Source organism: Cricetulus griseus, chromosome 4, assembly GCF_003668045.3.
Source record: "Cricetulus griseus strain 17A/GY chromosome 4, alternate assembly CriGri-PICRH-1.0, whole genome shotgun sequence".
Classification (NCBI taxonomy): Eukaryota; Metazoa; Chordata; class Mammalia; order Rodentia; family Cricetidae; genus Cricetulus; species Cricetulus griseus.
Genome location: NC_048597.1, coordinates 64,359,378 through 64,372,255, shown reverse-complemented (window position 1 = coordinate 64,372,255; position 12,878 = coordinate 64,359,378). Strand labels below are relative to the sequence as shown.

The following is a 12,878-nucleotide window of genomic DNA, read 5'->3' as shown; positions in this document are numbered from 1 at the left end:
TTCTGAGCAATACCAGCTGTCCATTCAGGGAGTGGGGCCAGTATCCTCCCAAAGCTGTCTGTAGAGAGAAGTTAAGGGAATGCATGCATTTTCAGCCTGGTGCATGCAGGTTCTGCTTTACCCTTCCTACTCTTGATGATTTACTCTTCTGAACATGATGGAGTTTGCCGTTCCACTAGCAATTGTGTGTAATTTTCAGCCTGCTTCATTCTTCAGTGCTGCCTTCCCACGCTTCCATCACATGCTGTGGCATATCTGCTTTGTAATTACACTGGTAGGGACTTACCTATACCGTTTGGAAAATGTTTGCCTAAAGTGCTTATTTACTTGTGCATAGTAAGTCTTGATTGATACCTTGGTAATCACTGAGATTAATCCAAGACTCCCTCCCACAATGGGAAGGGTCAAAGAATTAGGAAAACAGGTAACAAGAAAAAGGGAAGGGGGAGACAGTGAACTTCCTCTCGAGCTGAGAGGAAAAGTAGAGATAATTTGGGATCTCCAGACCTAACTTTACTTGGTTTTTAATAGGTTTTCTGTCAGGATCTTTTCAAAATTCATAAGGCATGTCAGTGAACTCATATTTAGTCTGCCCCCAACCGAACTGTGGCATCCTCAGAGGACATTTGCTCCCAAAGAACTAAAGTTGTGCTGTAGGCTCCTGTCTGAGCTCAGTCTGGAAGCTCATTGTGAATTCTGAATGTCAGAAAGCCTCCATCCACATATCAGCATGTAGTACCTGGATGAATAGCTGTACCCTACGTGGGGGAGCCCATCATTACATCTGAATAGGTACTATAGGTGTATGGATCCGGAGCTGACCGGAAGAGCACTTGTCCAGAATGAGCAGTCGTCTAGCACATCATTAAATCTGAAAAGATAATGATAGGTGTGGGCATTGGCTACTGACAGGAAGAGGAGTTGTCCAGAATGAACAGTGGTCTGTTTTCAGATCCCAGCTTGGCGAGTAGTGGGGTGGGGGACATTGAAAAGGAGAAGGAAGGAGTGATGTAAGGCAGCTTTGGATTACAGTGAGATTCCCTTGTTCATGCCCACACGACTATCATCAAACACGATCACCAGTTGCTGGTAAAGGCATGGGAAAAGAGGAAGCTTTCTCAGATACAGCATCAACAGTTGACTTCGTTATGGAATCAGCCTCTTTGGCACTGTAGAAGAGCGAGGAAAGAAAATGCAGTGTATACACATGGGGCTCTACTCAGCTACAAAGAAGAGCCAAGTTAGGTTGCCAGAAAACGTTTGCAACCAATGATCATGCATGTTTAAGGAACAAAACCCAGATTCATAAAGGCAAATATGTTTGTCATGTATGTGGAATAAAGGGAGAAATGTGAAAGTAGGCAGGGAGCTATTTGGGGAGAGGAAGGGGACCAGAAGGAGGTGGGGCAAGAGACTAACAGGAGGTTTGAACTCATTCAGAGTGTATATAAACATGGATGAAAATGTCATAGTGAAATTCCTCTTTCTGTATAATTAACAATGCGAACAAGAATCTTCCAGCATTGGTTTGTTCCTAACAAGGCACTGACTTTCCCCTTAGAGGTCAGTTAAGGAAAACCCTTCCATGGTTTAAGAACATGTTATTTAAGTCTTAAATGCTTGTTCAAATAAAACATACTGTTGGTGATGGACACAAATGCTAAACTGAAGTCTGCCATCAACTTCTTATGTTTGAGCCATAGCCACCTCTGTCTCCAGTTCTACATCACTGAATTACTGGGTGTTAATTTCTGTTCTCCTCCCTCTGTATCATCAGTTTGTCCATTATACACTGACAAAGCAGCTATTGAGGAACTAATGCTAAGATTAATATGGATGCTTGATGCCACTTAGCCACAAACTGGGAGTCATAATGTCTACATAAAGATCTGGGGCTCTATCTCAGTGGTACAGTGCCAGCTTTCCACACCACAGTACCTGTGTGACCCCATCAGTGCAAGGTAAATAACCAGAAACATACACAGAATAATCCCACATGAGCTCAATTTGGGGATGGTTTTAGAAAACACAATTTGAGGCTTATAGCACCAGATGTTATGTAATGCCATGTAATGTTTGTTCCTCAGGAATCTTAGAAGTGCTTATAAAATTGAATATTGATTTGGAGGGAAGAAAAAGAAAAGTCTGATCCAGTATCAGTCCGTTCTCTGTTCACAAATGCCAGTGAATTGGTATTCATAGATTCATGCAAAGGGTTCTTTACTTTATTGTGACCCTCTGTTCCTCTGTTTTCATACCTATACAGGGAGGGTCTTGATCATCATCTGGTCTTTTGAACAACTTGCATGCTTTGATTAGTTTGATCTGTTGGATATTGGCCTCATCAGTCTTTGATTGGGGAGTATGACAGAAAGAATGTATTATAACCACTGCGATTCAAGACGGGGATGTGAGGATGGTAAGAGCCCAGAGCACTATTTCCAGACATAGCCTACAAGGAAGAATTCATGCTGAAGCTCTTATAGTTTGTAATTTGCTGGCTGTATATACTAATCAAGTTGTGTTACCTCTTGGAACTTTACTTTTGGGGGTGGCTGGGCAGGTAGTGTTCCTAGGGATCGAATCCAAAACGGATACTAGGCAAGTGTTCTGCCAGTGAGCTAGATACCCAGCCTCAGCCTCATGTTCTTGATTTTTTAAAATGTGAGTCATGATAGTGCACCCCCATAGAGTGCTGTGATGACTCTGTGGTCATTAGATATCACTTCATGTATAGTCCTTAGTTAACATTTGGTATTTCTTGTCAATCTGTGGCTTTACTGTCCCTATATAATTGCTGGGGACAGATGGCAGAGAGCCATGGAGAAGGTGATCAGTGAAACCATATAGGTTTCCCCTGCTTGCTTTTCATACAGCCCAGACCTGAAGACAGGGCACCTTGTCTGTAACTATTTTTGGTAGCAGGCATATGGCTGGGATTGGGGACTTTTCTCATGTTTGCCTCTCTCCTGGTGCTGCTGCTTCATTTTCAGTGTCTGGGGCGGGGGGTCCTCTGTTTCACTTCTCATTTTCACAATGATCATAAGGCTAGAGTGAAACCTACCTCAAGACAGAAGAAGGAAGAGCAAGGTGAGGGCTGGGACCTTGGCATCCTGCTCTCGCCCTGCCTGTTTGTGTGTTTTTCACTGTTTCTGTGTCTGAGAAGCTACTGGGGGCCTCAATAGGCCTGTGCTAATCCATCCATTCAAATCCACTTATCAAGAGCAAGGTTCAGATTTAGAGAAAGAAAACAACCATAAAAGCTTAGAGGTTTGGAAGTTTACAGATGTTCAGTTTACGATGCACACCTTTTCTTGTAAAAGTCACTCTAATGTAACGGAGACTCCAGTGAGGGCCAGAGGGATGCCACGTTCCTCAGATCCATCTTGCATGGACTAATTTTGTCCTGTGGCTCACACATGCTTTGATTTGTTTCTGTCTCTTTTTCCCTCCCTACTTCCTTTCTCCTTCTCTTGCCCTTCCCTCCTTCCTTCTGCTCCCTTCCTCCCCCTCTTTCCCTCTCCCTCTTCTGTTGGCTCCCTTTTCTTCCCCCTATTGTGTACGTGTATCATGTCAGGTCAGAGTATAACTTCAGGGGTCAGTCTTTGTCTATTATCTTGTTTTTGAGGCAGAGTTTCATTGTTTTCTATCATGAGGGCTAGGTGACTTGGACTTTCTGGGGGATTCTGCTATCCCTAGCTCCCATCTCCCTACAGTAGCATTGGAATTACAGACTGCAATACTGTGTCCAACTTTTATGTCAGGTTTGGGGATTTGAACTCAGGTCCTTACATAGACATGGCAAGTACGTTATCCCACCGAGTCATCTCAATGTCTGTGTTGTTCATTCTTGCCATTGTTCTTGGTTCTGTTATAGTTTCAGATCTCAAGGATTTCTAAGTCGTGATAGGAGCCACCTCTCCAAACCTGCTCTTGACCGATCCTCACATTTTTCTGTCTCTTTTCTGTTACTTTCTTTCATTGCACTTAGAGAAATGTAACTCCGCTGACTTTATGTGTTTTGAGTGAAGGAGGAGAATCTGATTCATCTGGAGAAATAGTGATAGGAATGTGTTTATTTGATCATTAAGTTAATCTGTATTTTCATTGAGTTCTTATCATGAACTAGACTTGGGATTATAATGGTAGGAGTTTTAATCTCAAGCGTTGGAGGGTTTACTTTGGGATATGGGCATGCAGCCAGTCATGTGATGAGTGCTTACCAGCAGGGGTAATGCTTGCAGGGGCTCATCAGGGTATACCACCTGAGCAAAGGATTAAATGCATGGCTTACATTCTAAAGAACTAACAGGAAGTAATCACCAGGATATGAATGATGCATTCTGGGAGAGAAATTATTTGCAGCTTGTTTAAATGGGTGCAGTGATAAAATCTTGAGTAAAAGATGAATTTTCTTAAGATGTAAATGCTGTCACATCATCTGAGAAGTATTCTCATGAAAGGTATTAGAAACAAGATTAGTATCTGTTATTAAATAAAGTATCACCACATGCACAAGTATTTTCACTGAATTCTGATGAACCTTTAAAGATCAGATTATTCAAGGTCATTATTAAGTTAATTGAGACTGCACTGGGATTGATAACCTCTGAGAGTGAAAGCCTGATAATAAAGAACCAAGGGCACATCTCTGCAGAATGACCTTATGGTCTCAGGCACAAACTCAAAACAAAAGTTGAAGTTTTCATCAGTATAGCAAAACAGGAATTTTTTCCCCTAGGATTGCAAAAATGTTTCAGTATCTGGGAATCTATCAGCATGATTCATTACTTGTAAAGAGCGGTAAAGAAATTGTGTCAATGAAGCTAATGGGGAGATAGATAGAGATTCTGTACAGTTTTAAGTAATTTCAGGGGAGGCACATGTTATTTAACTACTCCTGCAGAAGAGATTTTCAAATTGTCTTACGGTAGTACAGCCATACCACCCAGGGATTTCCAGGTCATTGTGGCATTACTTTCTAGTAAACTGATGTTAGTATGAAAAAGTATTAGAAGACTCCAGTAAAAGAATATGCTGCTACTCCCCTTTAGGGAGGAGTCATTCATATCCAGGCATGAGGCAATATAAAACCAGTAGGCTTAGTAGTCAGGGATTGGAAGGAAGTAGAATTGGTGGTGGTGGGCACACCATAAGGACAGGGTCAGGAGAACAGAAGTTCATTAGAAACCCTGGATTATTGCTGACATGTGGAAGATGCTGTGGTGGTCATCTGCAGACAGATGTAGTTCTCAATGGAGGGCAAGCTCAAAGTGCTTCATGTCAGGATGAAGGCTTCACCAGGGAGATTCACAAGACTATAGAGCCTTTCACTATTCACAAGGTGCAGAGCTGACTCTTGTTCTCATATTGAGTCTTGCCCCTTTCCTCTTAATACAGCCCCAGCAATGACCCATTTCCTTGTATCTGAGGCATAGCTAATTAGCCCAACATTACAGCTGGTAAGTGGTACAGGATTGCTCTGCAAATTTCATTTTTGTCCCAGAGACCATAACATGTTATATTCATTTGCAATGAAAAGCTTTTGTTTTGAAATAACTAGATTTACAGCAAAGTTTCGATGATGCTATTTACCCATTTAAAGAAAAACAATCCAAATTTATACTACAAGCACAATAGAACTTTAGAATTTTTAAACCTTTCTTGATTTCATTTATTCCTTGTTTTATATTCACCTTTGTCATGCAGAAAGTCAAAATAGTACTGTCATCCCAAATTTGTCAAAGAGAGGCTCAATTAATAAGAAAAAAGGTTTTTTGTTTTTGTTTTTGTTTTTGTTTTTTTTGCTATTCCAACCTTAGAGATAGGCTTAATTTCCATACTTAAGACTCTTTAAATGATTCCAAATGTTCAGATTTAAAAACTCTGAGTAAAACAGACATTTGTTGATTATTGTTCTTTATTGGTTTTGTGGCATGCCTTTGTGGTAATTCAAGGATATCTGAAACATGGTCCATCATAAGCTCACTATTTTTCAAGTATATGTGTGTCAGTGCACATACAAGGGTCGGAAAAGGAAAAGAACGCTGAGACCAGAGGGACCCCAGTGTCACCTTTGGCTTCAGCAATCTACATCTTCTATCTCAATTTCTTCCCCTTTGGTTATTCATGGAGTTATCTCCATCTTTTGGTAGAACAGCACCTGTTTCCCTTTGGGTAAAATTGTCTATAATTCTCAGTCACTTTCTATGAGAATGGAGGTATCCTCCCACCCCCAGTTTTCATTGTAATCGATGATATATGCATCTAGCCCTTCAATATTTTTATTGGTTTACATAAAAGCTCCATGAATTAAGGAGGCTTGGGATTTGTAAATCATAATCTTTTGACCATGCCATCAGATGGGCTCCAGACTGTACTGTTTGTTCACGACTTGGGCACATATGAATCTCTCCCAATGTTATGTGGCAGCATTTCCCTATCTCTTGATTGCTAGGCCACAGGCTGGGGCCTTCATTTGTTCCTGCATTTGCTCCTTGCTTTGTCTTTATAGACATCTGGAGGTAATCATGTAGCCCTCTTAATTAATTCAGTTCAATTAATAAATTACTAGGTAGATGTGGGGCTAGGGGTGGGTGCAGGGCACCTTCCGGCCTCGCTGTGTTGGAGAGTTCTTGCAATCAGACCTGGAGAGCCCTCCTCAAAAGTCTGTGAGACTCTTGCCCAGCAGGCAGGCTGCTGGGAGGAGTGATTGGCAGATCCTGACAAGAGAACTCAATTCTCTCTGCACACAGTATGGATACCCTGCAAGAACAGTGTCAGGGCAGGGTGTCCCTCATGGAGTTACAGTAACTTTTCATAATTTTCCAGCTTCGTTAGGTGTTAACGGCCATTTCTTTGATTTACACGGCCATCACTGCATTGCTGCTGTTGGATATACTTTCTCTAATAAATTTCAGTATTTATTCCAGGCATTTTGGCAACCACTGCCTCTGTGCCCCGCCCCCAAGTGCCTCTGGGGGGAAGGGCAGTCTTGTAGAGAAGATATTTTAAAGTATACTGTCATGTATCCGCTAACAAATATTTCCTGTTTCCCTGGTGCCTACTGGATAAATTTAAATTCAAGTGTGTGTGTGAAGAATTTTCTCTTTGGCCCCCATCACCTAATCTAACTCTTTGGTCAGCTTCTTTCTCATGTGTCCCTGCAGCCACACTGAACATTGTGTTGTCTGTTTTTCTAACTGCAGATTTCAACGATGTCTCACCCATCTTGGCTGCCACCCAAAAGCACTGGTGAGCCTCTTGGCCACGTTCCCGCACGGATGGAGACCACCCATTCTTTTGGGACCCCCAGTATTTCAGTGTCGACACAACAGCCACCCAAGAAGTTTGCGCCAGTAGTTGCTCCAAAACCCAAGTATAACCCGTACAAGCAGCCTGGAGGAGAGAGTGAGTTGTGGGGCCTGCTGTGGGAAAGAAATCAGCTTAATAAGACATTGGATTTGCAATTAGGGTTGTGTCAGAAGGAGATTTCTCGGTATATTTGCCACAATTTATGAGCTGTCCCATTTTAATGAGCTCCCCATCGTTGTTTTACACCAGTCACCTTTTAGAAACAAAGAGATTAAGTCCTCACAGAGTTAGTTGAATGGCTGGGGTTTTACAGTAATAAAAAGCAATAGTGGCCCAGATTCTCTCATATTCTCTCTCTCTCTCTCTCTCTCTCTCTCTCTCTCTCTCTCTCTCCCTCCCTCCCTCCCTCCCTCCTCCCTCCTCCCTCCCTCCTGTTGGAGGAAGTTGTCTGTGACACCCATGCATATTAAAGTTACAGATGATTCAGAAAAAGCCTTAGTTCCGGGGGTTTTAGGAACAACATATTCATTTTACATCAAGTGGATTTTGAATGTCTGCATGTGCTAAGCGCGTACTGTTTGGATATGCCATGCACTCTCACATTAGCAATCTTGGCCAGACAGGATCTTGGTGTTGGACGAGCCTTTGTATTTGTACCAATCAATGTCAAAAGCCCCTTCACACATATGAAACAGTGACTTAAAACCATGTAGAATAGTGTGAGACTTCCGGAAGCTGAGAATAAAAGACGTCCTCTACTGACATTCAGTCTATCTTTCTCCCTTGAGTGCCCATCTAATTTTTGGCACGTGACTGTTCTGTCTCTCATGTTGTCTCCATTGTGTTCTTAGATGGCAACTTTGTAATTGTTGTAGGAACGTTGCAAGAGATTATTTCATACCCCATGGTATTGCTTCCACTTTCTAGTGTCTTCTGAGTCTTTCCTACCTCCCAGGATCCACGCCATTAGTCTACCACTTTAACTACTCCATTGGCCTCTTAGTGTTTTAGAGCTCCTGCCAGACACATGGTTCAGATATCTGGCTTCTGTAAAGTGACTTGAGGGTCAGAGGATATGGGAAGGAAGACCAGGCCTCTCTTCATACTCGAGCTGTGGATCTTGATGGGTCTCTGTGTGTCCCTTCCCTAGAAAAGGCATTGCCAATGCATGAGCATATTTCTCTGAGAAAATTACAGCCTGTCCATCTGCTCCCTCACCCCAGTGCCTGGACTGGAGGCTTCATTGCTCTTGAAGGAGACTGCACTTCTGCAGTTCACTAAGGTCTTAGTGAAGCTGGTTTGCACTGGCCCATCATCCTCTAGAGCAGTGATTCTCAGCCTGTTTGTAGTGACCCCTTTGTGATCTGGAACAATCCTCATATAGAAGTCATCAGATACTGTACATATCAGATATTTATACTACGATTCATAAGAGTAACAAAATTAGAGTTATGGAGTAGCAGCAACATAATTTTATGGTTTAGGGGGTCACTACAACATGAGGAAATATAATAAAGTTCCAGCATTTGGAAGATTGAGAACCACTGCTCCAGATATTGGGGGTGGGGGGACTCAAACATGGGTTATGGGGGAAACCCTTGCTCAAGAGCAGGGAGAGCCATGTGTTGGCTTCCTGGCTTGTTTTCTTTGCATTTCCTTTTGTGTGGGTTGCAGGGCATTGTTAGTTCATTTTCTACCTGGGGAATTCAGATGGACTTCCTACAAATAGGCAAAAGAGCTTACACAGAAAATGGTCATGGTGAGGGAGCTTTAGTGGAAATGGGACTTGATGATATGTTAAATGGTAGTTTGGGGGTAGGTTCTACGTATAGTACATGAGCTGACAGGAGAAGAGAAATACACAGTCATGTCCTTTCTTTACTGGAGTGCTAGGAGTCCTAGTGAGACAAGCTCCTGGGTGTCCCCTGGCTTGTAATGCCCCTGCCAGTACTCTGTGTGACAGCCCACTGATTTCTCAGATACAGTGGTGTAAACGGATTGTTGGGCATTCACTCCAGCTCACAACTACTTGTCTCTTGCCACCCAACCTGCATTGTTACCTGTTAGAGTCATGTTTGTACCACTTTCCCCACAATGTTTGGTGTAACCTAAATCTGAAACTGTCCCTTCCTTCTCTACATTCTTTTCTCACTGTCTCATCTCTACACTTTTTACTATTGTCTCCGCTTGCCTTCTGTCCCTTACTGAACATGTAGTATATACCACACATCATCATCTTCTGTTATTACATGATTGCCTTTTGATGTAACTCTATGAAGTAGCCCACACCCAGAAAGAAACTGAAGCTCCCAGGGTGGAGGTGGGTCTCACTGCATTTTCTGGCAAGGGATTTTCTTCCTTGATGCTGTTCTCCTAGGCAGCGTGTATCTTCAAACTGCATATTTCAGTTCCGTTCATTCTCCTTTACCCATTCTGGGAGCTTTTCATTTAAGGAGTTGTCTAAACACTGCTGCCTTCAACTTCCCAACTGTGTTTCTAACATTGGTTTTATGTCTGTAATTTCTAGGGCTTTCTTTCTTACTTTTTAATTCTGACTGTGAAACAGAAAAGCACCCACATGTATTCCACATCAGCTTATATTTATGTGATACCCATATGTTATAATTTCCTTTATAAGCCATTGTGCTAATAATCTTTGTCTAAAGGGCTTTGACACACGGTGGGTGTACCTTTTCTCAGTCAGTGGTTCTGTAAGCCTCAAGCCCTTTGGTTCTCAGAATTTTAAAAGAACTTTTATTTCCTTAGTTGTTTTGAATGCCCCTATATTTCCAAATACCCTGTGTGTTCAGCAATGAATGCTGAGATAGTCCCATGCCCCGCGTGTGTGTGTGTGTGTGTGTGTGTGTGTGTGTGTGTGTGTGTGTGTGTGTGTGTGTGTGTGTGTGTTTACAGAATGCATGTTTTTTATTGTATGTAATTTTATGTAAAATTCTTTGATATGCATTATGATTTTTTCCTTCATGGAAATGTGACAACACAATTTTTCCTCTGGTTTGTAAGGGGCCACCTTCCAGTATTGTTTATCCTGTAATCTGGCTCCTGCCTAAAGAACAACTAAGAAAACAGTCAGGTGGAACCAACAACATGAAACCTTAAATGTTGATGAAACAGAAAAGTGGAATTCTTTCTCTGTTCTTTTTCATAGGCAGTGGACTATATCAGCTTTCCTAAGGCATTGTTTATTCAAAATTGTTTTGAGGTTATTAGTCTGTCTGTCTGTCTCTTTTTGCATTTCTCCATAGTTTTATAAGTTTGTAAAGTTTGAATTGTCTCATGGTGTAGAATTATCTTTCTGTAATCTCTAAAATGCCATTTATAAAACATTTTTTTTTTATTTGACAAGTGAATCTGTAGAGCACCAATTCTAGGTGATCACGTGCTAGAACCTATTATACTGGTGCAGTCCTTTTCAGTTTACTCAGCACTTGCATTTCATTGTTTTGTTTTTAATTTTCAGAAGATAATTTTTACTGTTGCTTTCTCAGGCAGACAGAGCAGATGTTCTTTCCATTTTACTGATTGCTAGACCACCAGAAATGAAAGAGCTTATTCAAGTATGCTGTAACGGGGCTGAGTATATAGTTCTGTACATAGTGCATGCATACATGCATGCATGCAAATGCACACATGCAGACATGTGTGTACACAGGTAGATACACATCATGGCATAAAGGAGGTGCTTCTTCATATCCACATTCCTACTGATTGTAAGATTAAAAGAAAACTTTGAAAGAACATTTATTTTACTTTATGTATATGAGTGTTTGTCTACATGTATGTCAGTGTATCACTTGTGTGCAATGCCTACAAAGGCCAAAAGTGGCCCTCAGGTTCCCTGGAACCTCCCCCACCCCCAAGTGGAGTTATGGACAACTGTGAGATACTGTGTGAGTGTTGGGAATTGAACTCAGGTCCCCTGGAAGAGAAGCCAGTGCTACTAACCCTGGAGCCATCTGCTCAGTGCCTGATTTTTAAGATTTTAAAGTATTATGTTCATTAGCTCTTTAGCTATATAACTTTACATTTCATATAATTCCACTATTCTAGTATTTCCTGACATTTGTTTGAAATGAAAGTCAAAGGTTGACCCTTTATACAAACTATCCTGGAACATATTACCTTGTGTTCTTCTGCATCATAAACCATGCCTATGTTTTTGTTGCTTGAGCTGAGTTTATGAAGGCAGAGCCGGTAGGTAAGGTGAGATGAGTGGTTTCAAGTGGGATTCTTAGTCCAGCGTTTCTTTCTCTCCATTCTTCTGTGCTGTCATCTGATGTCCTTATCTCCACCCCATGCAGGGAAAATAGTTTTAGAACATTGCTCATATCACATAGTTAATAACAAAAATGCCTTGACAACCTTAGAACTGAATTTCCATGGTAGAAATGTATCCACACTTACTTGTTTTCTGTGTTCGTAAATGGGCCATTTTACTCACGTTAATATCTGGTTTTTGAGTGTTAGAAACAAGAAGGGTTTGAAAATTGTTTTGTGTAGTCCTTCCCTTTGGTGGCTGTGGAAATGCCATCCAAGTGCCAGGAGAGCACCCTCCTAATTGCTCTACATTCCTACCCTAAAGACCTGATGCCAGGACTCATAAAGTGCTACCCTATTTCTAGAGTCCTCTTCCCTTTGTTCCTCATGTAAGGTCATCTTACATGTGACTTTGGAATACAAATAGCAAACATCTTTTCCTGTACTTCACCATTCTATAAATCATCAGTAACCATGGACAAGCAGCTGAAATGTGGTAGATTTTGGTTATCATATTTCAGAGTGTGTTCTGAGGATCTTCAACATTCAATATCAGCTACTCTTCTGAGCCTGCAGTTGACTGTCATGCCTCTTCTCTGTGAGGCTCTTAGCCTCTTCTGTCACCATGGTGTGCAGGAGTTAACTTTGTATTTCCAGGTCCTCCTGGGCAAAGAGGACCAGCTGTTTTATTCACTAAAGGATCAGATACCATTTGTGTTAATTTGAGCTTTACATCTTAAAGAAGAAGGAAACTGTAATTCGTGGGATGTTGTCAGATCACATCAGGTGTTCCTGATTCTCCCTGCTACCCAGCTCCACTGCACAGCACTAGGTGGATGGTCTGTGTTAGTTTTACAGTGAATTTGGGGAGAATACTTTTGTTCTTCACATTCTTGTTTTACAACATTATCTGTTAATATTATTTATAAGATTTTTGATGGTCAGCTCTAATGGTAAGTATGAAATGATTTTAAAAGGCAGAGTGCTTCACAACCCTACAGGGAACTGTCATTGTATGCTCATTTATATGAAACAGATTTTGTAGTCCACACTCTTCTAGGGGCTGAGGTAATGGCAGTTAGCAATATGGAGACCGTTTGGAGAGAGAAATGCCTTTTCTTCTATAGTAGGCATGAGTTACTAATAAGCAAGGTACTAATATTTAGTAACCTTGATAACGTTTGAAATAGTGTTTGTATTACAAATATAGTTATGTTAGTATAATATTATTGCTAGTAATTCTAAGTTACAAGCTGTGATAATAACAAATGCTTATTAATAATTCTATT

The 12,878-nt window shown here is 41.3% G+C and overlaps 1 protein-coding gene across 3 annotated transcripts in view; it reads left to right on the top strand.

Annotated features, from left to right (window-relative positions):
• The window catches only part of Lpp (LIM domain containing preferred translocation partner in lipoma), a 606,110-nt gene that overhangs the window by 202,929 nt on the left and 390,303 nt on the right, over nucleotides 1-12,878 (top strand). For all 3 annotated transcript variants that reach the window (XM_035444680.1, XM_035444681.1, XM_035444679.1), the window contains one exon: nucleotides 7,209-7,410. In XM_035444680.1, the coding sequence (XP_035300571.1) occupies nucleotides 7,218-7,410 (193 nt within the window). In that variant the 5' untranslated portion in view covers nucleotides 7,209-7,217. The remainder of the gene's footprint in view (nucleotides 1-7,208; nucleotides 7,411-12,878) is intronic.